The sequence below is a fragment of the Rhinoderma darwinii genome, chromosome 6, assembly GCF_050947455.1.
Source record: "Rhinoderma darwinii isolate aRhiDar2 chromosome 6, aRhiDar2.hap1, whole genome shotgun sequence".
Taxonomy (NCBI): domain Eukaryota; kingdom Metazoa; phylum Chordata; class Amphibia; order Anura; family Rhinodermatidae; genus Rhinoderma; species Rhinoderma darwinii.
This window is the reverse complement of record NC_134692.1, coordinates 43,175,681-43,203,546: the sequence shown is the minus strand read 5'-3', so window position 1 is coordinate 43,203,546 and position 27,866 is coordinate 43,175,681. Positions and strand designations below refer to the sequence as shown.

At 41.0% G+C, this 27,866-nt stretch overlaps 1 protein-coding gene across 3 annotated transcripts in view; it reads left to right on the top strand.

Moving 5' to 3' along the window:
• Positions 1 to 17,202, top strand: part of DRC11 (dynein regulatory complex subunit 11) — a 158,623-nt gene extending 141,421 nt beyond the window's left edge. For all 3 annotated transcript variants that reach the window (XM_075829612.1, XM_075829611.1, XM_075829610.1), the window contains exons 15-19: positions 2,951 to 3,150; positions 13,381 to 13,467; positions 13,934 to 14,111; positions 14,438 to 14,673; positions 17,027 to 17,202. In XM_075829612.1, coding sequence (XP_075685727.1) covers positions 2,951 to 3,150; positions 13,381 to 13,467; positions 13,934 to 14,111; positions 14,438 to 14,673; positions 17,027 to 17,146 — 821 coding nt within the window. In that variant the 3' untranslated portion in view covers positions 17,147 to 17,202. The remainder of the gene's footprint in view (positions 1 to 2,950; positions 3,151 to 13,380; positions 13,468 to 13,933; positions 14,112 to 14,437; positions 14,674 to 17,026) is intronic.
• Positions 17,203 to 27,866: the final 10,664 nt, after the last annotated feature.

Genomic DNA, 27,866 nt, shown 5'->3' with positions numbered 1-27,866 from the left:
TTAGTTTGAAGAAAGAAAAATGTAACTCAATTACTATGTACAAATGTATGAAAGGCCGATGCAGTCATCTTTCTAAGTATTTTTTCTGTACCTAGACCTGTAAATATAACAAGTTTTATCATCAGCACAGAAGGTTTTCTTTACTGTAAGAGCAGTGAGGCAATGGAATTCTCTGCCCACGGATGTTGTAATGGTTGTTCCATTATATTAAAGAGGTCTGGATATCTTTCTGTAAATATGTAATATTACTCGTTTTCTGTATTAGTTTTGGGTAATTGATTCTGGGTGTCGTAAATGGAGACAGGAAGAATTTGTTTGTCCTCTAAAATGAGGATAACTGGAATCTACATAATACTCGTTTGATTTTGCCTTCCTCTGGATGAACAGACTTTGATCAAACTCTGGATCAAGATGTCTTTCTAACCTTACTGTGTACTTTTTATGCACTTGTAATTTAGCATTTGCCGTTTTGGCACTAAATAAAGACCCTGCTGGAAATGTCAAAAATGAGTGATTGTAATAAAAACAAAAGCCACCAGTGTCAATAGTCAACAGGTTTTCTGATGGACTCAGGTTCTGACATAATAACCAGCCCGATAGGAAGCTGACTCTGAAGCAAATCACTTGGTAATAGGGTCTTTTAATTTTTGGGTTAATATACACACATAGTTCCTCGTCGGCGAGTGTTCCTTGCTGAGGAGAGCTATTTGGGGGAACGTTTTAAAGTCTAAAATCAAATTTAAAAAAAATGTTTGGGTACAATTGCTGCTGCTTAAAGAGGCTCTGTCACCAGAATAAAAATGCTCTATCTCCTACATCAGTTTATCGGCGCTGGAATGTAGTTACTAGCAATGTGTTTTTATTTTAAAAACGATGTTTTTTTAACAAAGTTATGGCGTTTAGAACATTTATGCAAATGAGGTGCTTAATGCCCAACTGGGCGTTTTTTAATTTTCAACCAAGTGGGCGTATGACAAAGAGGTGTATGACGCTGGCCAATCCGCATCATACACCTCTCTGCCTTACACCCAAGCTAGATTCACTGAGCAGCGTGATCTCGCGAGACCATGCTGTGACGTCACTTCCGCCCACAGGTCCTTCATCCCTGCGTCTGAAGACAACATCTTTCGTCTCCCTCCAGGCCGATGAGAAGTCCCAGTCGTCGGATCGGTAGTAGCAGCAGCAGCAGCCTGGAGGGAGACGAAAGATGTTGTCTTCAGACGCAGGGATGAAGGACCTGTGGGCAGAAGTGACGTCACAGCGCGGTCTCGCGAGATCACGCTGCTCAGTGAATCTAGCTTGGGTGTAAGGCAGAGAGGTGTATGATGCGGATTGGCTAGCGTCATACATCTCTTTGTCATACGCCCACTTGATTGAAAATTAAAAAACGCCCAGTTGGGCATTATGGACCTCATTTGCATAAATGTTCTAAACGCCATAACTTTGTTAAAAAACATCGTTTTTCAAATAAAAACACATTGCTAGTAACTACATTCCAGTGCCGATAAACTGATGTAGGAGATAGAGCCTTTTTATTCTGGTGACAGAGCCTCTTTAAAGAGGCTCTGTCACCAGATTATAAGTGGTCTGTCTCCTACATAATCTGATCGGCGCTGTAATGTAGATAACAGCAGTGGTTTTTATTTTGAAAAACGATCATTTTTGAGCAAGTTATGAGCAATTTTAGATTTAGTTTCTCAATAGACAACTGGGCGTGTTTTTACTTTTTACCAACTGGGTGTTGTAAAGAAGTGTATGACGCTGACCAATCAGTGACTAATCAGTGTCCTGCACTTCTCATTGTTCCAGCCCAGCTTCTTTCACTGCACAATTAAAAAATAGGGGACATCACAGTTCACTGTCCAACATTATATCCAACATTATATCATTGTCCAACATTATATCCAACATTATATCATTGTCCAACATTATATCCAACATTATATCCAGTCATCGGCTGGTCTATAAATCAGCAAACGTTCTACTCATGAATTATCTAATTGAACAGTATTAACAAAAATAACAAAAAATATAACATTTTCCAATACAAGAGTTCAATGTTATAACCTTAGGGTTATTGAAGTCAGTTGTAAGACCAAGGGCCCTCCTGATGAACACATGGCTGCTCTCGGCCACTCTCTTCTTGGTGAAGGACGTGTGGGGAGGATAGTGAAGGCCAGGTCAGGTCTTGGTGGATATTATCTTTTCTCATGGAGCAGGACTTGTTGTGATTCCAGCTGTAGAACAAGGATGTTCCTATATAATGAGAGTCAGATGTGACTTTGCTGTCATGTAGTACAGTAACAGGGGACATGAAGTGATGTAGGAGCTCATCATAAATGGTTCTACACTGAGAAGATGTACCATTCCTTGCTAAATAACACGCCTCATTAATGATTATCAGACATAACATAGCTAATGTAAATGAAGGCTGAATTACGTGGGAGTTGATTACCCTGTTTGCTAAGTACCAGGGAAGAAAATAGTTAAAAATGCAGCAGTATCTCAATGAGACCCGTGTTAATGAGAACATGTATAGCGTATATCATTTATGATTCATTGATTATCTAGCAGAGGTCAAGCTTTAATATGATGTGATTGTTTGCAGGGACCATTAGTGTTTAGCCATCTAGTCTGTACATTGTAGGATTATTATATAACACAATACTGACTGCTGTAAACGTTGCTGCTACTTTGTAGCAGAAATAACAAAAAGGGTTCAGGTTGTGGCAGGTGATTCCTCCATCAGACTATTGTGCAAGTGATAACAAAGATCGCAATATTTATTCATCCAACAGAAAAGCCCCATATTGAGAACTGAAGAAATAAACCTGTGCCGGTTGCCACTTAGTCTCCCCTGGAATTTGGAAATGCAAATATCTTATTATTTATCTTATAGTTTGCAAGTTTTGGATTCTATGGGTTATAACTTGTCATCTCTATATTGCAGGCTGTGAATCAGTTCATGAGAAGGCCCCACAGGTGAAGGCTCTTCTTCTCACAGGACCAGCTGGTGTGGGTAAAAAGATGTTGGTGAATGCCATCTGCAATGAAACTGGAGCCAACCTGTTTAACCTATCGCCAGCTAACATTTCTGGGAAGTACCCAGGCAAAAGTGGACTACAGATGATGCTGCATATGGTGTTAAAGGTAAGTACACAAGCACAGAGATGGTTGTTGAGTCTATCCTCCGAAATTAAAAGACGCAATGACAGACTTGTATAAGGTATTTCTTTAGGCTGGCTATACATATACAGTATATCCATACAGATTAGATATCTTTGCTGATTACAATGGGATTTACCGACTATCTAATGTAGAATGTACCCTGATGTCTCCTGTTGGGGAAAGCAAGGCTTGAATTTAAACCCATCGGATCCTTTGGCTGGGTTAACACGAGCACATTACGTCCGCAAGTCCCGGACCGAACACAACAGCCGGGCTCCTAGCATCATAGTTATGTACGAAGATAGGAGTCCCTACCTCGCTGCAGGACAACTGTCCCGTACTGAAAACATGATTACAGTACGGGACAGTTGTCCGGCAGCGAGGCAGGGACTCCTTGCATCGTATATAACTATGATGCTAGGAGCCCGGCTCCCTGCAATGTGTTCGGTCCGGGATTAGCAGCCTAAATACGTTCTGTCCATTACGGACGTAATGACCTCGTGTGAATCCAGCCTTTCTTTCCTTTGGAAATATGCTACGTCATAGGTGTCTGGCTCAAGTTAACCTCACTCCCTCTTATTGAAAAAAAAAAAAAAAGGATTTTAGGCTGAGATTAATAACATATTAAAGGGGGAGCTGAGGAAGATTTTGTGGGCCAAATTTTTTTTCTTTATCTGACCGTTATCCTATGTGTATGACCAGCTTTAAAGGCTATGTACACCTTTGAAATCTTTTTTTTTTGTGATTCATTGTGATTGGTGCAACTTTCAAAATACTTTTTATTAAAAATTATTTTAACTTTTTCAGATACAGCTGCTTTGTATATTGTATACAGAGCAACTGTATCTAGCACTGAAACCTGTATCTGTCAGGTCCAGGATCGAGCTGTTACCGATCACATCTAAATTCATAACCTAGATGTGATAGATTACACGTTGAATCCTGCGCAGACATGCAGGACCCGTTTTCGCTGAACCCGTCAGTTTCGCGGACCTGATGGATTCAGGTCTTAGTGCACGATACAGCTGCTCTGTATATATATTAGGTATTAGAGGGAAATTTTCAGAATCCATATCCAAAACGTAATGACTACGTGAGCTGGTAAATCCTTGCTGAAGTCTGTCAGAGAAAATAGAGATTGGTCAGGTTCTTTTGTGTCTGATCCAATTGTTTACTCAACATACATGTAAGCAGCAAAACTGCTCATCTTCCTGCATTCATAGACATTACATTGATATTGGGCCATGCTAAATGTACATGTCAATTGAGGAATCAGACATCTTAATTAAAAAAAAAAAATTTGGCTAAAAATGTCTTTATATCTGTGGCAAACATAGTCATTTTAGGTGTTATGCTGAGAGGTCATTGTCCATCAACAGTGAGTATTAGACAGGCACTATGTTAACCGATGTACATGAGGAGGAGGAAGATGCTTTGGACATGGTGAAGTCATTTCAGGGAAGATTCCAGAGTGTGAGGGAGGTATTTATCCAAGGCCCAGTTTTGCCAACTGTAACGTTTTGCGATAATTAATTAGCCAATCGTAGACCCAGAACAGCTGCGATCTACATCATCAGCAAATACTGTTCTTGATTTATTGTCTGCCAGCAAGGAGCGGGATTTCAGAGCAAGAAGCTGCAATGAGGGGCGCAATGACATCACAGGGTTATGGGTGGTGGAGGGAAAACAATATTTTTCTGACAGAAAAAGTACAAGCTGCTTGTAGAAGTGAAATGTTTACATGGCAAAGGTAGATAAATAGTAAACCTGTGAAACACAGCATATCATATATTTCAATAGGAAACAGGAGGAACTTTAGGTATTAAAGAATATAAGATGTAGGCACTAACAATAAAAATACAATACATTTTTTTCTTTTTTGTGGCTAGAACAGCATTAGTAAATGTCCGCTAATTGAAGACTATATATGTATGTATATATATATATATATATATATATATATATATATATATACTAGCTTCTTCCATCATGACTGTACACTGATAGGGCGGGTTCACACGTGGCGGAATTTCACTTAAATTCCGCTGCGGACACTCCGCAGCGTTAATCCGCAGCGGAGCCGTTTGTCCATTGACTTACACTTTAATTTAGCAGTGTTCGTTTAGACGAGGCGTAAAATTCCGCTGCGGAGCATAGGCTGCGGAGCGGAATTTGGTGTCCGCAGCATGCTCTGTCTGTTGCGGAGCAGTGGCGGACTCATGGCGGAATTTCTCCATTGACTTCAATGGAGAGTCAAAATTCCGCAATGAAGTCCGCAGATCTTATGTGTGCTGCGGAGCGTATTGGTTTTACTACCATGACATTTCTTCATTCTGGCTGGACCTATGTATTTCTAGGTCTACAGCCAGACTGAGGAAGTCAATGGGGCTCCCGTAATGACGGGAGCGTTGCTAGGAGACGTCTGTAAATAGTCACTGTCCAGGGTGCTGAAAGAGTTAAGCGATCGGCAGTAACTGTTTCTGCACCCGGGACAGTGACTACCGATCTCAATATACATGTATCTGTAAAAAAATATAAGTTCATACTTACCGAGAACTCCCTGCGTCTGTCTCCAGTCCAGCCTCCCAGGATGACGTTTCAGTCTAAGTGACGGCTGCAGCCAATCACAGGCCAAGCACAGGCTGCAGCGGTCACATGGACTGGCGCGTCATCCAGGGAGGTCGGGCTGGATGCCGAAGGAGGGACGCGTCACCAAGACAACGGCCGGTAAGTATGAAATTCTTTTACTTTCACTAGGGAAAGTGCTGTCCCTTCTCTCTATCCTGCACTGATAGGGAGAAGGGAAGCACTTTTCCCGCAGTCCGCAGCAGCTAGTCCGCATCAATTTACTGCACATTTTGTGCGGACAGTTGCGGAGGAAATCCGCCACGTGTGGTCATGCCCATACACTGCTCCCCTAAGGTTATGTTCACACGGCCTATTTTCAGATTGGAAGCAGAACGCCTACAAACATCTTCCCATTGATTTCAATGGGAAATACGTTGCTCTGTTCCGACGGGGCGTTATTTTACGCCTCATTTTCAAATTATGGCGCGTAAAAAGACGCCACCATAAAAAGAAGTGCCGGTCAATTTTTAAGCCGTTTTTGGAGCCGTTTTTGGAGCCATCATTGACTCAATAGAAAAACAGCTGTAAAAAACGCCACAAAAAATGCTAGTTGCTTAAAAAAAACGTCTGAAAACCAGGAGCTGACGTTTTTTGTTAAGCATGTGAACATACAATTAAAGGGGTTGCCTTCTATATTCCCTTTCAAGGTTCACTATATCCGTATCGCTAGCTAAGGGTATGTTCACACGTACTATTGACGGACGTAATTCAGCCGTTTTACACCTGGATTTACGGCCGAAAATACTGCTTGAAAGCGTCGGCAAACATCTGCCCATTCATTTGAATGGGTTTTACGATGTTCTGTGCAGATGGTCATTTTTTACGCGCCGCTGTCAAAAGACGGCGCGTAAAAAAGATGCCCGCGCCAAAGAAGTGCATGTCACTTCTTGGGACGTAATTGGAGCCGTTTTCCATTGACTCCATAGAAAAACAGCTCCAATTACGTCCGTAATGGACGCTGCGAAAAACGCATGCACTTGCCATTACGTCTGAAATTCAGGAGCTGTTTTCGCCTGAAAACAGCTCCGTAATTTCAGCTGTAACGGACGTGCACGTGTGACCATACCCTAAGGCTTCGTTCACTTCTGCGTCAGGGATCTGTTCTGGGGTTCCATCAGAGTTTTACGGTATTGCTTCTGTCACTACTGGACAGCGGTATTGCTTCGATCAAAACGACGGAACCCTTGCACAACGGAGACAAACGTAAACCATTTGCACCGGATCCGTCACCATTGAAATCAATAGTGATTCAAACGGAAACCTATGGTTTCCATTTGTTTCAGTCAGGGTTCCGTTCATGGGTTCCCCTGAAGGAAAGTTCAGACGGAACCCCTGAACGGAGCCCTGACCCAGATGTCCTGCTTCCCTGAACACCTATAAGCTTCTTATGATAAGAGAACCACAATGTTACAGTGCACCTCTAGTTTAAAAACTACTGATATGTCCTTGAGTTGGAACCTCACCAAACTCTAGTATGAAGGGACCCTGACACTTTTATAAGCCATATGCCTCTCCAACTTTTATCTCTGACATCTGCGCATCACCAAAAAACACCAAAGTAAATGTTGGTGATGGTGTAATAAGATGTGATCTGAGGTCAAATCGCAAGTTTTAGGGGGCCCTTCATCTTTGTGATTGGTGGGGGGCACAGCTTAAGGACTTCAACCTATGTAAATTCATGATGTTTCTATCTCACGTGAGAGCATTTGTAAAACCAAAGCTACACTTTAACACTCATCTATTCTGCAGAACCACTGATCACATTAAAACCAACGTAAATACATTATATGGCAAAAGTTCTGTTGACACCTGACCATCACACCTATATAAGCTTGATGGACATCGCATTCCAAAACTATGGGCCTTAATATGGAGGTGATCCCCCTTTTGCAGCTATAACAGTCTCCCCTTTTCTGCAAGATTTTGGAGTCTGTCTGTGAGAATTTGTGCTCATTGAGCCAAAAGAGAATTTGTGAGGTCAGGCACTAATGTTGAACGAGAAAGTCTGGCTTACAATCAGCGTTTTAAAATTATCGTAAAGGTTTTGGATGGGGTTGAGGTCAGGCCTCTGTGTAGCCACTGGAGTTCCTTCACACCAGACTCATTAAACCATGTCTTTATGGGCCTTGCGTTGTGCACTGGGACACATTTATGGTAAAACAGGAAAGCGTCTTCTCCAAACTTTGGCCACAAAGTGTAAAGCATACAATTATCCAAAATGTCTTGGTTTGCTGTAGCACTAACTTTACCTTTAACTGGAAATAAGGGACCCAGCCCAAAACCCTAAAAAACAGCCCGAGGCTATTATTCCTCCTTCACTAAATGTTGTAGTAGGCACTATGCATTCTGATTGGTAGCGTTCTCCTGGCATCCACCAAACCCAGATTAGTCCATCAGACTGCCAGCTAGGGAAGCGTAATTCATCACTCCAGAACATGTTTCCACTGCTGCAGACTCCAGTGCCGGCGTGCTTTACACCACATCTGACGCTTGGCATTGTACATGGTGATTGTGTGCAGTTGCTGGACCATAGAAACCCATTTCATGAAACTCCGGATGCACAGTTCTTGTGCTGATGTCACTTCCAGAAGCAGTATGGAATGATGTAGTAATACAACAGATTGTTGATTTTAACATGCAACACACTTTAGCACTAGTCAGTCCCTCTTTGTGAGTTTGCATGGTCTATTGCTTCTTGCCTTGACTGTTGAAAGGGTATGTTCACACGGCCTATTTTTGGCCGTTTTTTGGGCCGTAAACGCCAAAAAAACGGCCTAAAAAATCGTAAGCAGAACACCTGCAAACATCTGTCCATTGATTTCAATGGGAAAAAACATTCTGTTCCGACGGGCCGTTTTCAAAACGGCCGCGTAAAAAACCAGCCGCGAAAAAGAAGTGCAGGTCACTTCTTGGGACATTTTTGGAGCCGTTTTTCATTGACTCTACGGAAAACAGCTCCAAAAACTTCCGTAAAAAACGCAGCGAAAAACACTGTGAAAATCGCGAGTGGCTTAAAAAACGTCTGAAAATCAGGAGCTGTTTTCCCTTGAAAACAGCTCCGTATTTTCAGACGTTTTTGACTCAGCGTGTGAACTTACCCTCACTCCAAGACACTTCCACTTCACATTAATAGCACTTACAGTTGACCACAGCAGATCACGAATGTCACAAACTGTCTTGTGGCACACGTGGCATGCTATGACAGTGCCATGTTTAGGGTATGTTCACACGGCCTATTTACGGACGTAATTCGGGCGTTTTTGCCCCGAATTACGTCCGAAAATAGCGCCTCAATAGCGCTGTCAAACATCTGCCGATTGAAAGCAATGGGCAGACGTTTGTCTGTTCACACGAGGCGTAATATACGCGCCGCTGTCAAATGACGGCACGTAAATAGACGCCCGCGCCAAAGAAGTGACCTGTCACTTCTTTGGCCGTAATTGGAGCCGTTACTCATTGACTCCAATGAATAGCAGCGCCAATTACGTCCGTAATTGACGTGGCGTTCAAGCGCCTGCACATGCCGTTACGGCTGAAATTACGGGGATGTTTTCAGGCTGAAACATCCCTGTAATTTCAGCCGTTATGGACGCCCTCGTGTGAACATACCCTTACAGTCACTGAGCTCTTCACTATGACCCATACTACTACCAATGTTTGTCTATGGAGATTGCATGGCTGTGTGTTTGATTTTATGCACCTGTTTGCAATGGGTCTAGCTGAAATACCTTAACTCAATAATTAGGAGGGGTGCACGCGTACTTTTTGCAATATAGTGTATAATATATATTTATCACACCTCATTGTCAAAATCTGAGGTCTCTTTATTACATAAATGTGTCCTAAAAGACAAATACAGCTAAGAACTATGTAAGATAAGACAAATACCATTTTACATAAATATTAGTTACCTGTTTAAACTATACTGCTTTTATACACAAGGCTACAATGATCACAAAATACAGCTTGTCTCCGCTCCATGACTTGGATCAGATTTGATGATTCCTTTATGTGCACGGGAAAGAACATTTTTATTAAAAGAAATAGTAAACCCCACATTGCAGGTTTTTACCACGACATTCCACTACAGGTTTGTTAAAAATTATAACTTCTACATAAACTGTGTTTAGAGCAGGAACTTCCTATAATCTTCTGAGTTATAAATGCAGCATTGGAAGGATTTATTTCCGATACAAAGCAATGGCGCAGCATCAGTCATGTGCCCGGCATCCAATAATGTTAATGTCTGAGCGGTCAAGTCCAGACCCCAATTTAGGCTAAATGGCACACGTTCGGAATTTGGCGTAGAAAATCTGCATCAAAACCGCAGGTAATTCCGCAGGTAAAATCCACACCCAATAGTGCGTTTTTATGCGTTTTGTGCCGCGGTTTTTACATTTTGATGTGGAAATAGGTGCGTTTTTATGCTGCGATTTTGGTGCAGATTTTTTTAAAACTAGTCAGATGCAATTCGCAAGCGGAAACGCAAGGTAAATTGACATGCTGCGGATTTTAAAATACACACCGCAGGTCAATTTACATGTAGAAAAAAATCCGCAATTTGTAGATGACATTTCTTGAAATCTCATTTACTTTGCTGCTACTGAATTACGCTGCGGATTTGCCCCACAAAAATACATGCGGAAATCCTCACGTAATACCCATCGTGTGCATTTGGCCTTAAGGGCCCCACAGCCACCATATGCCATTTATAATACTGGTGTCCTCTTAAGTGGCAGATAGAACTTTGGGCCTCTTCATGCACCAGGGCCTGAGTGCAACTGCTACCTCTGTACCTACTATAATTACGCCCCTGTGTGCACTTCAGTCACTGCCCCATACAATTTGACAGGGCTTGAATATTTTTGCAAAGAAGAATTTGCTATTTCACATGTGAAAAGCAGCTAGAAAACCTACAGCCATCAGCCTGCCCCTGGCAGCGAAATTGTAGACTGTACAGACAGACTCAAGGCTGTAGTTGCTGTTAAAAATTACAATTTTAATATGCAGATCACTATTTAATTTGAAGGTAAAAAGTTTTTGTTTATTGATAAAAAAAATCTAATTCAACTCCCTGTGATCTATTAGGCTATGTTCACACAGGGCAGATACGCTGCGTAAAAGCACACAGCGAATCCGCCCTGGTCGCCGCAGGGAATTCTGTCCGAAAAAACACACCAAATTGTGGTGCAGTTTTTCGGCCCGAATGTCTGCTGCAGAAATCCTGCAGTGAAAAAAAAAGGATATACTTACCATGGTGATGCGTCCCTCCAACATCCAGTAGCCCTGCGGTGACGTTTTATCCCATGTGACCGCTGCAGCCTGTTATTGGCTGCAGTGGTCACATGGGATTAAACGTCATGCCAGGAGGCCGGCCTGGACGAAGAAGCACAGAATTCTGGGTAAGTATAAGATTTTTTTATTTCTTCTGAGTTGCGATTTTTCCAGCGGAATCGCAGCTTTTCCACTGCAAAAATCGCAACATCTGCTATTATTTGCGGGTTTTACCTCCCCATTGAATTAAATAAGGAAAACCCGCAACAAAAATCAGTGATTACTCAAATACAATTGACATGGTTGGGATTAAAAGAACGCACCACAGGTTAATTTCTGAGCGTTTTTTTCCCATTTATCACTTACGCAACATGTAGATGAGATTTGTTTTAATCTCATCCACTCTGCTGCTACTGCATTATTATTATTAAACCGAGCAAAGAATGAACCAAGGAGTCTTTAAGTCAAAAAATACATGTAGTCTTTTTATTCAACAATGTTACGCTATTTATACAATATGAATTTCTAAAAATGAATCACAAATAAAAGCGGAAGCCGAAACGAAGGCGGAAGCCGAAACACGTTGGGGCCGGCTGCCATTCGTGGAGTCTTAGCTACATGGGTCAGTACTCTGTCAGTACTTCGTCTTTCACTATTTGCTGCTAGTTGCTGTCTGGGTTCTCATACGCATATGGGTATCATCCCAATATTCATACATGCATCAGTCTTTTGTGGACACTATATGATTTGGTTAGTAGTCCTGTCTCAATTGTACTTTGCATGTTGGTGAGCTACATCCCTTTCAACCATTTTCTAAGCAGTGCAACACATTACCTGTAGCTTGTACATCTCACCTCATTGTTATCATGGTATTTTACATTTTTTTGTCCTGAGGTGTATACCTACTCACATGAGTCTATTTTGATTAATATTTGACTCTTGTGGCGGCCATGCTTTTATTTGTGATTCATTTTTAGAAATTCATATTGTATAAATAGCGTAACATTGTTGAATAAAAAGACTACATGTATTTTTTTACTTAAAGACTCCTTGGTTCATTCTTTGCTCGGTTTAATATATTTTGGGAGTACAGTCGCAAGTCATAAGGGAATATATTTTGCCAGATGATGCAGCATGCATGCCCTGTATATAGGATTTACTGCATTATGCTGCAGATTTTCTGCAACTAGCTATGTGTGAACTTACCCTTAAGCCTAATTCAGACGAGCGTGTTCGGTCCGTGATATACGGTCCGTGTGTCAGCCACATTTCCCGGACTGAACACACTGCAGGGAGCCGGGCTCCTAGTATCATAGTTATGTACGACGCTAGGAGTCCCTGCCTCGCTGCAGGACAACTGTCCCGTACTGTAATCATGTTTTCAGTACGGGACAGTAGTTCTCGGAGAGGCATGGACTCCTAGCGTTGTACATAACTATGATGCTAGGAGCCCGGCTCCCTGCAGTGTGTTCGGTATGGGAAATGAGGCCGATACATCGACCGTATATCACGGACAGAACATGCTCGTGTGAATTTGGCCTTACTGTTACACAAAAGTAGAAAAAGTCCTAGATGCGTGAATACATTTCATAGGTGTTCAATCTGACTATTACCAACTATTCTAATGGAGCAGAACTGATCTTTTAGAGAATAAAATAAGCGTCTTCTTGATCTATCGCATAACATTTCTATCTAAATCTGTGAAAGTGGCCACTTTGCATGTTGAACCAGGCTTTGACGTTGCAGGATATGAACAACAATTGTATCTTTGAAGCAGCCGTCATATAACCGTCAGAAAATATCAGCCCCATCCGATGAAGGGAAAATCATAGACAATAAGGTTTAAAGAGTAGTTTCAGCCTATACGCAGGGTTAGGGTACATTTCTGTACGTTACTCATAATATACAGGTTATTCTAGAATCTGCGTTCACACTGTGCAGGTGCTGTAAATGAGGCACATGTGGCTGTGTAGCAGTGATGGAAGGACATCCTCTAGTGGTGACTGTAGGTAATAGCATACTGAAAAAAATCTCCAAAGAAATTGATCTATGCAAAAGTTTATTTATATGAGACCACAATGTATATACTTGTTTCCAGCACATAAATCAATCTAATCAGGAATAAGAGCAAATGCAAACATTTGGATAAGATGGGAACAAAGGTTCAATTCCAATTGGATTTTAAGACGCAAACATAATACACAAATGTAAAAAAGCAATGATGAGAATTGACTGCACTTCCATTAAGTATGTGTTTCAGTATTAATGATGATGGAGATAGAATCACAGATTACTGTAAAATATTTATAGGTGTCCCGTCAGCTGCAGCCATCCATCATCTGGATTGAAAATGCGGAGAAGATGTTTTATAAGAAGGTACCTAAGACAGAGAAACAGGTAAATACAGTAGATCCTATCAATGCAATGGATTTGTAAAAGCTCTGCTATATAAGATGACACTGCCCTGCTGAGAATCTGTTACCTTGTTTTACATATTTCAGCACATTATATGTAATTGCGGTAAATGTTTTTCTTTATTCATACTGGTCTCTCCTGCTAGAATCCGTTATATGAATAACACTAATACAGGGAATAAACGCTAACATATATGTCCAGTAAATTTCCACTATACTAGTTATGCTTCATTGATTTACTGCCCCCTGGTGTTCATTATTTATACTATACCACACCTGCAACATTTATCCTACATGACTTCATAAGATTACATCAGAGATGCAACATTGATACATAAAAGACATATCATTATCATTTCTCATATACATATAACATATATGTTACGTATAATACGTCTTTTATTGTTCCATTTTTATGTTTTAGTCTCAACCACCTTTCTCATTTATAGTTAGATCCCAAACGTTTGAAAAAGGATCTTCCAAAACTGTTGAAATCCATAAAACCAGAGGATCGAATCCTTGTCGTAGGAACCAGTCAGCGACCATTTGATGCAGAAGTCAAACCTTTGAGTAAAGTGTACAAGAAAATTATTCTGGTGCCACGGCCAGATTACGCAGCACGTCTGGGTGAGATGGAATCCCATATTTCTACTGTACAAAGATGAACAAATGAATGAATGAAAGAAGTGCTATACTTTACTCAAACGGTCTTTAACCTCATCAAGGCACTGCGGGAGGTGTTTCTTGCTTGGGCACATTCTGCAAAATCTATATTTTAGATATGCAACCTAATGAAATAAATGAAGTTTTAAACTAATAAACTTCAACTCTAACAATTCTATATAAATCTCTATTCAGACATCACATTTTTCAAAATGAAGCCTCTCGCCAGTTAGTCCCTGAAGATGCTGTTTGTTGTATATTATATAATCAATCATATCCTTTCTCATCAGTTCTTTGGAAGCAGCTGATCTCCCTTCGAGTGGTCAGTGCCCCTTCTCTGAATTACAGTTCCTTGGCTAAGACCACAGATGGGTTTACCCCTGGTCACATGGTGCAAGCCGTGGACTCGGTGCTCAATGAAAGAAGAATAATGCAGTTTTCTCAGAAACCACTAACTGCCGCAGAATTTCTGGGTCCATTGTCCAGACATGAGCTAGTGTACAGTGAACAGGAGGAGGCTTTCAAGGTCAGTGTGTTTTCAGAATAATACAAATCATGTAAAGCATTGGACTAGATGGATCTTCTGCCTGCCTTTACATCTGTGTTGCGAAGGAAAAGGACAAACCCCAGACAGGGACAGAACAGTTGTTAATCTTTGCAAAGGTAACATTTACATTGCACTACTGGCACCAAATCCTGCTACAGATTGTGCATGGTGACTTTAGAAGATGGGTGCAATTGCCCTTTAATGGGAATGTATCATGTATGTAAAAGGGTTGTCCAGATGCAGGGGGTAGTTTTTCATGCCCAGATACCCCGCGCCGATTAGCTGTTCTGGCTGCACCGGAAGTTTTGCAGGGGTCGGTGCCAAATGCAGATGTCACAGGATAGCGGCCTTGCTGCAGTGCTGCAGCTTTGCTCCTATTCAAGTAAATAGGAACAGAGCTGCAGTAACCAAGCATGGCCGCTATACAGTCTACGGAGCCTTCTGCTTCTGGCACCGACCAATGCATAACTTCCGGTGCCTGGAGGCCGCCGGAACAGCTTATTGGTGTGGGGTCCAGGTGTCGGACCCCCACCGATCATATACTGATGACCTATCCTGTCATCAGTATGAAAAAAAACACCTGGACAAATTTTTAGCTTCATTAATTAGATGTAAGTTTGTAGAAGACAAATAATGTGTTTATTTTATTTGTTGCAGCTATTTATTCTATATTTGGAGGCAGTTATATTGATAATACACCCTTCCTGCATTGTCTGTATAGACAGTACAGAAGGGTGTGGGCGTGCGCTTTATTTCAGCTGCAAAGTACGGGACTTAATGGACAGAAAAGTGTCAATAGACTCCAGTCTATTCTAGTCTAGTCTCCAGAATGAAATGAAGCACAGCCCCTTCCCTCAAAGATCAGGGAGTGACAGAGTGTTGCCCACAAAGCCTTATCTGTGAATACAGTTTATAGTGTTGCTATCCTGCCCTATCTAGGCCTCAAACATTAAGTCCTCTGCCCTCTAATGATAAAAAGATGACTGTGCTGACCTTGCCCCAGTCTAGAATATAATTGAAAAATGTATTTCCAACTATGACAATCCGACATACGGGGCGCCTATCAGCAGCGATCAGCTGCTCTTCGGCGCCCCCCCCCCTTCCCTACCACCGGGTTGCGCCCGGGGCATGTGCCCCACCTGCCCACCCCTAGCTACGCCCCTGGGAAACGCAAAGCTGAAATGAGCTGCAGAAACCAGGACATGTCAGCTTGTTGTGTGTGCAAAAATGTAATATTTTTTTTTTATTTGGATATTTATATGAAAAAAACATCAACAGAAATAAATTTTAAAAAATGTCATAATAAATATCTGATTTATATAATATTTATTCTCTGATAATACATCACCTTTAATTAATGACCAGGCCTATTTTGGCCTTAATGACCAAGGACTCTTTTTTGTTTTTTCACTGTCGCATTCCAATAACTTTTCATAATCTTTTTTTATTCCGTCGACATAGCCGTATTAGGGCTTGTTATTTGCGGGACGAGTTGTATTTTTCAATTGCCCACTTTTTGGATGCATATAATATATTGATTTTTTTTTGGATGCCAATTAACCAGCAGTTTCATTAAGATGTTAACTGCATTGTTCGAGTCGTTATGATTGTGACGATACCATATGGGTGTATGTGTTTTTTTCTTTTACACTTTTACTAAATAAAACCACTTTTATGGAAAAAAAAATGTGGTTTTATTTTATTTTTACTGTAATCTTTTTATTTTTATTTTTCATAAACTTTATTTAACTGTTTATTTAAAGTTTTTTTTCCTGCAACCAGGGGACTTCACTTCTGATCGCAGATATAATGTTTTGGTATACGATTGCATCGTGGGTGTGCCGATGGGTTGACAGTGGGAGCTCCCTCCCTATTTCAAAAACCTTAAATGCTGCAGTCGCTATTGACAGTGGCATCCAAGGGGTTAAACCCCCCAGGATCGGAGAGCTCTTCGATTCCGTCAGGAGCCTGGCTTTGTATAACAGCCGTGCTCCTGCCGGTGATCTCATGGGTACAGTGGTAGTACCCACGAGATCAGAGTGATGGATATATCCGTCATGAAGCGGGAACTAGCACCTAACCGTGACGGATATATCTGTCAAACGTCGTTAAGGGGTTAACTGGGCTTTATCAACACAAAGCCCTTGTTGCTATTACACAATTTTGCAGATCAGCCATTTTACTTTGTTGTTACCTATTATATTCCTTCCTTGTTGCCAGGAAATAATGTAAAATGTATTAAATCCCTGATACTAATCAAATTGTAATAATGATCTAATATCTTCTTAAGTGCTTTAGAATAACGGAACTTTCTTGTTTGGCCATGTAACAGACCTGGTACTCTAAAACACCGCTGGGAAAGAAGAGGAGCAAAGCAATGCCTGGAGCGGAGGAAGAGACAGGAAAAGATAAAGGGAAGAAGAAAGGAGCAAAGAAAGGGAAGAAGAAATAGTTTCTATCAACTCCATAGGAAATGTGTATGTGTATATACTCTACATAAGATATAATTCACAGATATAGTGTACAGGCACTTTTGGTGTGTGTGTGTATATATATATATATATATATCTATATAGATATATCTCTATATAGATATAGATATATATATAAATATATATATCTATAGAGATATATATATATATATATATATATATATATATATATATATACACACACACACCAAAAGTGCCTGTACACTATATCTGTGAATTATATCTTATGTAGATTTATAATAAATTATCTCCACATACTTTGAATACCACAATAAAATTGGTTTGATCCAGAAAATGAGCCATGTATAATTTCAGAAGTAGGCTTCTTCAAGATTTTGCAAAGTAAGGATGGATTCACACTGCAATTGAAATTTCCGCTTCCCATGCATCGTGAATGCTTCTGGCACATAGTCAAATTCACCCTGACGAAGAGCAAATAAATTGTCCTTTTGACCTCCATCGGGCTTGTATACTTCGGTATAACTTTTTTTGCATGGAATACTAAATGATCTTCTCTATTTTATACAGGGGTGTCCGGTAAAAAAAAACGTATACCACTATAATTATTTTTAACATGGGAGCCTATAGTCGAAGGATGCTACAGTATGCCTATACGGTGAAATCCATCAGAGGTATAAGTCAGGAAATCCTCCCAACATATACCTTCTACAGACACTGTAAACGCAGTGTGAAAGCACTCTAATTAGACTGATTATTGTATTACATTTTCCTATGATCACTTTTCACCTTATGAATTAGATGGAGATCTATTAAATAATACTTCTATATATTGATTCTTTCTGGCCTTGAACATCACACAGTCTTATCTCTGTAAAATTAGAGGGACACTCCAATAAGTGTATCATACTGATGAACTGTAGATACAGATAATGGATTTCAACATGAGAGCGGATGATTATACACATTTCCAATTCTATAATAATGACGGTTAAGTCACAGCTTCATTATTACCCAGCGGCTCAACTTTCACACAAAAACTTTGAGGACTTCCTGCTGAGGATGCAATGATTTGGGAGCATGTGTTAAAAGGTGTTAGCTTCAAGGATAAGATTTTTCATCTTCCTACCTTATGTCTGACTGAAGGAGTAATTAATGGAATATGTAATTATATATATGACGATTGTGATTCTGATGCCCCTGTTTATACAAATCATTGAAAAGCCCTTCACCCTTCCAACCAGGCTGTAGATGACAATTGTAGTAGCACATCCCATAACTGGTTATCCTCTACTGTATGCAGGAGTGGGACAGCCTGTCCCTGAAATTCAATATAAACTGCTGCTGAATTGGCAATCATACATGTAATAGCCCCCCATTGCCTCCCTTTCCCCACCAATTCCCAGTGTTCTAATATATAATAAGACTGCCCTTTACTTCCACCCTCATTCCCCTCCAAACATGTGCAGTTCTCAATTCAGGACCAGCTGGCTACCCTAATACATTAAAATCTGCTCATGTGTGACTGGCACCATTCCCTTACCAATTCTCTAAAGAAACGCACTCATGGTACCAAAATACCAACACTATTATCAGCACCACTGATATAGCGTCCAATTTTTGTGCAAGGAAATGTAAATGCAGAGCATTATTTTAAAAAAAAAGAATAATGGTGCCCTAGCGATATGTATATAATATGCTAGTCTAATATCAATTAAATGTAATGTGATTATATGGATTCCAATTACCAGATACAGGACACTATGAGGCAATGGCTACTGTATGACAATATATGCACCTCTACATTTTATATTAAGGGAAGGTCTAGTTCTTTTTACCCTTCCAGTATTATCAAATTATTACAGTGACAAGTTCATGATTTCTACCCAAGCTTTTATCACAGCGGTCTTGGATTTTCAGGGTGAGCAGAACATGGTCAGGGAAGGACGGAGGTGCTGTAGAAGGTCCACGCTTGATTGATAGGTGGTGAGCAATTCAGGATCCCTATGATTACATGTTGCTGCACCTTACCTGCCTCCTGCCATGGGCACAGGAAGCACCGACATAGTGATATATGGATTCAGATGTGTCCTCATTGTTCAGTGTCCTTCTCTCTGTAATTTGGCAAGAGATAGGAGGACCTTCCCCGCCTTCTCTGTGAGCCATACTAATGAGGGAGGAGTGGGCAATAGGTAACAACAAGGGCACAAAGAGCCAGGTGCTTGGAAACTCAAGCATTCATATATTGAAAAAAAGTACAGTCGGATGGGGCCCTGCTAATACTGTTATCACAGACTGATAGGGGCACTTACTTATTAGTAGACAGTATCACAATGGCAGCTGGACTGACTTTCACAAAAAGCTTAAAGGGAATGTGTCGCTAGAATTTTTTTATTTTTTTTTTAGTTAAACAATTATTATTTAAGTGATTACACATTGTTTTATTTTTTTTATTTTTTTCACAAGTCAGGAAATATTATAGATTAGATTCTAATTCATAACATTTACAAGTGCTGGCCACTAGAGGGAGCAGTTCCCAAAATTGCAGCATGGCCAATGTGGTAAAGCAACCTCATTGCTTTATGCTGCAAATTTGGGGTAGACACACTCGCTCTAGTGTCCTCACACAATACCCCCTCCCTTATTCTGGCTAGTGCCAGGAGAAGGAGGGGTTAGAATCTTCAAACCTCCTACAATGTGTGCCACCATTTTCTGAGTGACTGCACAGTGTAGGAGGATTAGATACAGTGCTCAGCAGACAGTATAACACGAACATACACGAACATAATACACACATCACATACACGAACATAAGTTACCTTCACCTGCCTCCGCTCCTATTCCTTGCGCCTTCGCTTCCATAAACATATGGCCGGAAGCCGCGGCTTGAAGTCGTCATCTTAGGCTGGGTTCACACGTGGCGGAATTTCACTTGAATTCCGCTGCGGACACTCCGCAGCGTTAATCCGCAGCGGAGCCGTTTCTCCATTGACTTCCACTTAAATTTAGAAGTGTTCGTTTAGACGATGCGTAAAATTCTGCTGCAGAGCATAGGCTGCGGAGCGGAATTTGGTGTCCGCAGCATGCTCTGTCTGTTGCGGAGCAGTGGCGGACTCATGGCGGAATTTCTCCATTGACTTCAATGGAGATTCTAAATTCTGCAATGAAGTCCGCAGCTGTCATGCACATGTTATGTGTGCTGCGTATGCGTCTTGCTTTTTTAACATGACATTTCTTCATTCTGGCTGGACCTATGTATTTCTAGGTCTACAGCCAGACTGAGGAAGTCAATGGGGCTCCCGGAATTACGGGAGCGTTGCTACGCGACGTCAGTAAATAGTCACTGTCCAGGGTGCTGAAAGAGTTAAGCGATCGGCAGTAACTGTTTCTGCACCCGGGACAGTGACTACCGATCCCAATATACAGCAACCTGTAAAAAAATAGAAGTTCATACTTACCGAGAACTCCCTGCTTCTGTCTCCAGTCCGGCTTCCCAGGATGACGTTTCAGTCTAAGTGACGGCTGCAGCCAATCACAGGCTGCAGCGGTCACATGGACTGCCGCGTCATCCAGGGAGGTAGGGCTGGATGCCGAAAGAGGGACGCGTCACCAAGACAACGGCCGGTAAGTATGAAATTCGTTTACTTTCACTAGGGAAAGTGCTGTCCCTTCTCTCTATCCTGCACTGATAGAGAGAAGGGAAGCACTTTTTCCGCAGTCCGCAGCAGCTAGTCCGCATCAATTTACTGCACATTTTGGGCAGATCCGCAGCCGTAATCCGCAACCCGGATTAGGTGCGGCATTGATGCGGACAGTTGCGGAGGAAATCCGCCACGTGGGGGCATGCCCTTACTGTCCGGCAGCGGCTTCCGGTCCACATGAAAATGGCGCCGGATTTCGCTCTGCAAATGAGCTTCGTTTTGGTCTGTGTGGGAGCGGCGCATGCGCCGTTCCCACACAGACAGCGTACGCTTCAGAGAATGGAACGGCTCCCGTTCGCATTCTCTATGGGGTGGTATGTGCCGTATTCCATCTAATCGACACATACAGACACATCGACACATACAGACACATCGACACATACAGAGATGAAAGGAAAATGTCAGCCCCCATAGAGAAGTAAAAATAAGAACAAAGTAAAAAGTAGAACATGAGAACACAAATAAATTAAATTTATGTTAATATCATATTAAAAGCAATATGATAAAAAAGAAAATTCATGACACCTTCCCTTTAAGTCGTTTTCTCAAAATGACAAAGCAATGAAATGATTTGCTCTTCTGAAAAATAATGTGCGAGTGTGCAAAGCCAAAAACAAAACAAAAAGGTTAGAAATAAAAAAAGGTCCAGAAACAGACACTCCTGTACAATTGCTAAAACTGGTATAACATTCTTATAATTCGATTGACTAAAGTTGGTTGACAGATGTTGTGCATGGACAACTTATGCAGAAGAATTGGAAACTCCATTGAGTTGTATAATGAGATTGCTCTTTAAAGCTAATTAAAAGGTATGATCAGGATATATTCCAACCTCCATTGCAGCAACTACCAGTAAATTGAGACAAAATACATAACCACAGAATTTTGCATCAATTTAGCACTAGTCACTGTAACATAAATGCTAGGTTTGAATACACCCTGATAATGCTGATCAACTTCAGGCTCCATCTTAGTCTAACGTGTCTGTTTTACGGCTGAAAAAAACGCACCATTTTCCCTGCGTTGCGGTTCCGTGTGCCATCAGTGTTTGTTCCGTGTGCCATGAGTTTTTCATGTCAGTGTTGGTGGACATTTTGTTAATTATTTATTTTTTTCTCAGCATTTCTTTAGCAACTGGTGCGTGAATCACAGACAGCACACGGATAACGTCCGTGTGCTGTCCGTGATTTTCACGCACCCATAGACTACAATGGGCGACATGGTCCGCAAAACGGACCAGAATAGGATATGCAGTGAGTTTCACACAACGTCACGCTGCATAAAAAACAAAGCTTGTCTGAATATCCCCATTGAATTGCATGGGTCAATGTGCGGTCAGTTTTTTTAACGGCCGTCACACGGACGCATGTATTTCAATGGACGGTTCACACGGCCGCTGTTTTAACGGACTGTCTGAAGGGTCCTTTGAAAAATATAACATGTCCCATTTTCGTCCGTTTTCACGGATCCCTTGATAGACTAAAGTTTATGGGGATCCGTAAAAACGGGTCCCACAAGGGTGCAAGTCGCACATTAAAAATGGCTGTTTTTCACGTCCAAGTTTGCACTCGTTCGTGTTAATCTGGCCTAAGAGTAATGTTATCCCAGTTATCTTCTCCTGCATAAGGGGCTTGTCACATGATACAGTTCTTTTGGTGGTTGGCATATTTTTCCTGGGCTCCAGTGCGAATGACTAAAATTTGAAAGAAGTAATACTCATGCCGCTGAAAATTAACTACAGAAGCGCGGAGCCACTGGAAAGGGGATCACAACACAGGTAGGAGCTGGCGTACTTGGGGAAAGTTTTTCTTTTGAATGTAGCAATTTGGCTCATTTATGTAAATTACAAATATTAATAATTTTTAAAATGCTATATATTAAGACCTATCATTCATTGTGGGACTATCCCTTTAACTTCGTTGGTGTGTCTCTTTCCTACAAAATTATTTGGACTGTCACTCAATTTTCATCATTTCGCTTCTGTACACCACCGCAATTGATTGAAACATGTGTAGACTTTCAGCTTGGAGTTTAACAAAAATATGACAATCTTATCCGGGTCTTGTTTTATCAGGAGTTATACTGATGGAATAAATGAACTTTAGGTTATTTCGTTTTCTATGGGATTAAACATTTGCCTCTGCTGTGATTTTCTCTGGACAGTTTAGTACTGTTAAACCACATGATTAGTTCTATCTATAGACACCAGCATGAGCCAGCGACACCAACTAGCACAGAAATACACACAGCCTTCTCTACAGACAGACTGCCACAAATCGCATACATCAATCTGTTCCATATTACTTAAAAAGCACGGCAAAAGAATCCTTTACTATGTCTGCCTGGACCGAGGGAAGTAAAACTCTGTCCCAGATTTCTAGGCCTGACCATTCAGCACAATCTGTATTCGTTCATCACCTGAAATCATTACTGGCCAAGGGGGAAGAAAAATCAATTATTGACCTGCTAAAAAATCAAGTCAAACATGTTGATGCCATCCTCGAGCTCTCCAATGATGACTGAATGAAGGAGACAGATGCACCAATCCCTCCACAGGTGTTATTGGGTAACTAGTTGGCTCTCTTTAATATGTAAAGTCTTAAAGTGAATTCTATTAATATTCTTTTTAACTTTTCTGAGTTATCTTGACCTAAAAGATTCGGGATTTCCAAAGAGGGCATCCTACCATTCAGCTTCCCACAGAGCTGCAATAACTCCCCCTGCCCTACTCCTGGAAAAGCAGTTTCATTTGAACTCCTGGCCCAATGGTTTTTATTATTATAACATCTACAGATGTAGCCATCTTTATCTTGACTTTTAACGCATTAAATACACAATGGCATGATCCTTTAACTTGACTTTTTCAATGACTTTTCAAGTTTTTGTTGTGTGATACCACGCTGCAGTAAGTTATCAGTCGAGATAAAGACGGCTACATCTGTATATTAAGTTACTGTATGCACTAAATTTAGTAACATTGTATATCTTCTGTATGTAATATGTATCACTGTTTTGCTCCCGTTTTAAAATAATTAATTTCACTTCCTTTTTTTATTACACTGTCTTCGATTAAACTCATTTGCTTGTTGACAATGATGCTGATACAAAAAGTAAAGCGCCATTTTGGTGCACCTAAAAAGATGACATTAAAGAGCTGGATAAATAATAATTTCTGAAAATAATAGTATCTAAATAACTGAGAAGCACAATAAACCGTCTTGTAGAACATATCAAATTTAATACACTTGCCCTGCAGGACCCCTTAATAAAATGTAAGCTTCTCCTTGTAGGACGTATTCTCTCAATGCACTGCAGATACAGACTAATGTCAAATTCATAAGCAGGTCACCATAGCCTTGTACAGTTACGAACAGTGGCAGTTAGTGAGAAAGTGAAAGAGATAGAGATGCCAAATTCTGAACACTAACTAAACAGAACACAAGTCTATAGGATAGGTGATAAATGTAAGATTGCAGGTGCCCCATCAATGGGACCCCCATCAATCTCTATAACAGGGGTCCTGACCCTCGTTCCTCCTCATTATACAATTGCCTCCTTATTGCACGATTGTCGGCAGCACATCCCCTGTTTACAAGGGGAGATCAAAGAGCTGATCAGTTCCTCGGTTGACCACGGCTAAGTTTGCACGGGCCTTTCTTCCTTTTTCTGCAGGGCTTCTAAATCTTTTTCTACTGGGACCTCACCAATCAGAACATGATAATTTCGGGCATCACCACTGGTCATCAAAGTTCATGCCAAAATGTAAAATATTTCTTAATTTACCTTTCATTTGTCTCTGAAACCAAGAATAACTTTACAATAAGCACAAAATTAGTCAATTATGTTGCTAAACCAAAGACTGGTGTAAAGAAAGAAAGGACTGTGCAGAATATAATCACTTCTGTAAAAACTGCCTCACTAACTGCGCCTCACCCAAAACTAGGGGGCACCTCTGTGGCGAGGTCCGGCTCATAGTTTAAGAAGCATTGGCCTACTGCTTATAGATGTATCCTTCCTTTTTTAACATATCTAAATCTGACATATTCTGAGACGTATGGCGCGAGATGTTAAACAAAGAGGTAAAAAAAAAGTATACCTCTGCCATCCGTTGCTCATAGGCTTCCATGTTAAAAAAAAGATTGTACATCTAATATATATGTTTTTTTTGGGAATAGTGAAGGGTGGACACATCTGTAGTAAGTGACCATCTACAATATACAAGATAACAGATCATTTATCTACCTTTCCCACTGGACAAATGGTACTACAAGTAATCAGAACAAAAAAATGTGTTATGAGATCACTAGAAAACAGACATTTGGGTCTCTAAATGAAGGCTCTGAAAACTCTCCACAGAAGTCATATCATGAAAAGAAGTTTCTCGCATTTACAAGGCGCTTATATATTTCTTCGGCTAAGAGTAATTTAAAGGGTAACTAAACTTTAAAAAAAACTTTTGACATGTTATAGTATGCAATGTTAAATACTTTTGTGTCAAAAAAGACAAAAGTATAGAAGGTATGATACCTTTATTGGCTAACCATAAAAGTTCTATATGCGGCTTTCAGAGCACACAGGCTCCTTCTTCAGGCAGTTTACAAAACATGTTATAGTGAAATATCAGAAGTTTTGATTGGTGGGGGTCCGAGCACTGAGACCCCCACTGATCGCTAAGGGTATGTTCACACGGCCAAATTTCAGACGTATACGAGGCGTATTATGCCTCGTTTTACGTCTGAAAATATGGCTACAATACGTCGGCAAACATCTGCCCATTCATTTGAATGGGTTTGCCGACGTACTGTGCAGACGACCTGTTATTTACGCGTCGTCGTTTGACAGCTGTCAAACGACGACTCGTAAAAATACAGCCTCGTCAAAAGAAGTGCAGGACACTTCTTTGGACGTTTTTGGAGCTGTTTTCTCATAGACTCCAATGAAAACAGCTCCAAAAACGAGTTGGTAAAAAAATGAGTTGGTAAAAATGCGAGTTGGTAAAAAACGTCTGAAAAGCAGGGTCTGTTTTCCCTTGAAAACAGCTCTGGATTTTCAGACGTTTTGGTTGACTACGTGTGAACATACCCTAAGGGTATGTTCACACGGCGGGGGTCCGTAACGGCTGAAATTACGGGGATGTTTCAGCCTGAAAACATCCCCGTAATTTCAGCCGTACCGGCATGTGCAGGCGCTTGAACGCCGCGTCAATTACGGCCGTAATTAGCGCTGCTATTCATTGGAGTCAATGAATAGCGGCTCCAATTACGGCCAAAGAAGTGACAGGTCACTTCTTTGACGCGGGCGTCTATTTACGCGCCGTCATTTGACAGCGGCGCGTAAATATACGCCTCGTGTGAACAGACAAACGTCTGCCCATTGCTTTCAATGGGCAGATGTTTGTCAGCGCTATTGAGGCGCTATTTTCGGGCGTAATTCGGGGCAAAAACGCCCGATTTACGTCCGTAAATAGGCCGTGTGAACATACCCTAAAGCGAAGCGGTAGGAGCGCTAAGGTGAGTGCTGTGCTGCTTAGTTTCCGATCAGGTCTCCTTGGAAAGCCGATCAAGCGGTGTAAGGGCACATAGACTTTTTATTGAGCCCGTACACCATTTGTTCGTCTTTTCGAGGAAAGATGATCAGAAACTAAGTGGGACAGCGATAACCTGTGCGCTTCTGCTGCTTTGATTTAGCGATCGGTGGGGGTCTCTGTGCTCGGACCCCCACCGATCAAAACTTTTGACATGTAACTATGACATGTCAAAAGCTATTTGAAAGTTTAGTTACCCTTTAAGTGTATCAGTTAGATGGGTGCTGAGGGGCAATTATCTGAGGGCCTAGATCATTCTTAGTCACCGTTGCTTTTGATGAAGTCTGTAATTGTTTAGAATTAAATATTTTATCAATATTTTATTTATGGAACACTACCTATACCTTAGTTGTAGATATAGAAGGTTAAACAGTAAGAATACAAAACATTAGAATATTTAAAATATTATTTGTACAGAACTTTCTGTCCAAAGAATGTTATTATTATACGTGGATCAACAGTGAGAAACCTCTGAGTTATAAATATCCCAGGCCGTACACTGCAGCATCTGGTTAAAGTCTGGCATGAGGTCACTGTTTCCAGCTACTGATTACTAGTATCACTCAATTCCTAGTAATACTCTAACTATACACTACCCCACTATAATATTGTGCCAGCCTCTCTAGATTAACCTTCCCAGGGCCAAGGTTTACGGAGGCAGAATTAATACGGCAATTACCGCTCTACTTGTGTAGGTAGCTCCTTGTAGAAGTGTGATGTTAAATATTGTAACTTTCTGCAAGTCAGACTGACCAGTTCTTAAATGTAGTATCGGGGATAGGTATATAATAATATTACATTCGACGACATTATCATTGGAAAGTGGCATCTTCCTCACCTTTTGCAGCCTCTCTGTGAACGTTTAAACCTTCTAAATCATCAAATATACAAACAGTAAATAAATGACAGGTAGGAGGGGTGAGGAGGGGGATGTAGCTGCAATTTCTCATGAAAAAGCATGAGAGGAAGAGGGGAGCGGGAACAGCAAAGGCGGATTATTCATTGATCAGAGCACACAACATAACGTTGACTTCACACCAGGAGGAGCCCATCCATTTAGCCAGCATGAGGAGTCTCAAAATATACAGGTAGTACATAAAAATGACAATCACTCCTTAGGCAGCTGTAGATGTAAATGTTAGGGTATGTTCACACTCTGTTTTTCCAGGCATATTTTAGGGTGTAAACGCCCCGAAATAGGCCTGATAAAACAGTAGTTAAACGCCTACAAACATCTGCCCATTGAATTCAATGGAAAAAACAGTGTTTAGTTCAGACGGGGGTTTTTTTTTACGCCGCCATTTTAAAAAATGGCGTTTCAAAAAACGCCATTGAGCCGTTTTTGGAGCTGTTTTTCATTGTGTCAATGGAAAAACAGCTCCAAAAACGTCTAGAAAGAACGCCTCAAAAAATGTTTTCAACTTCAAAAACGGCTGA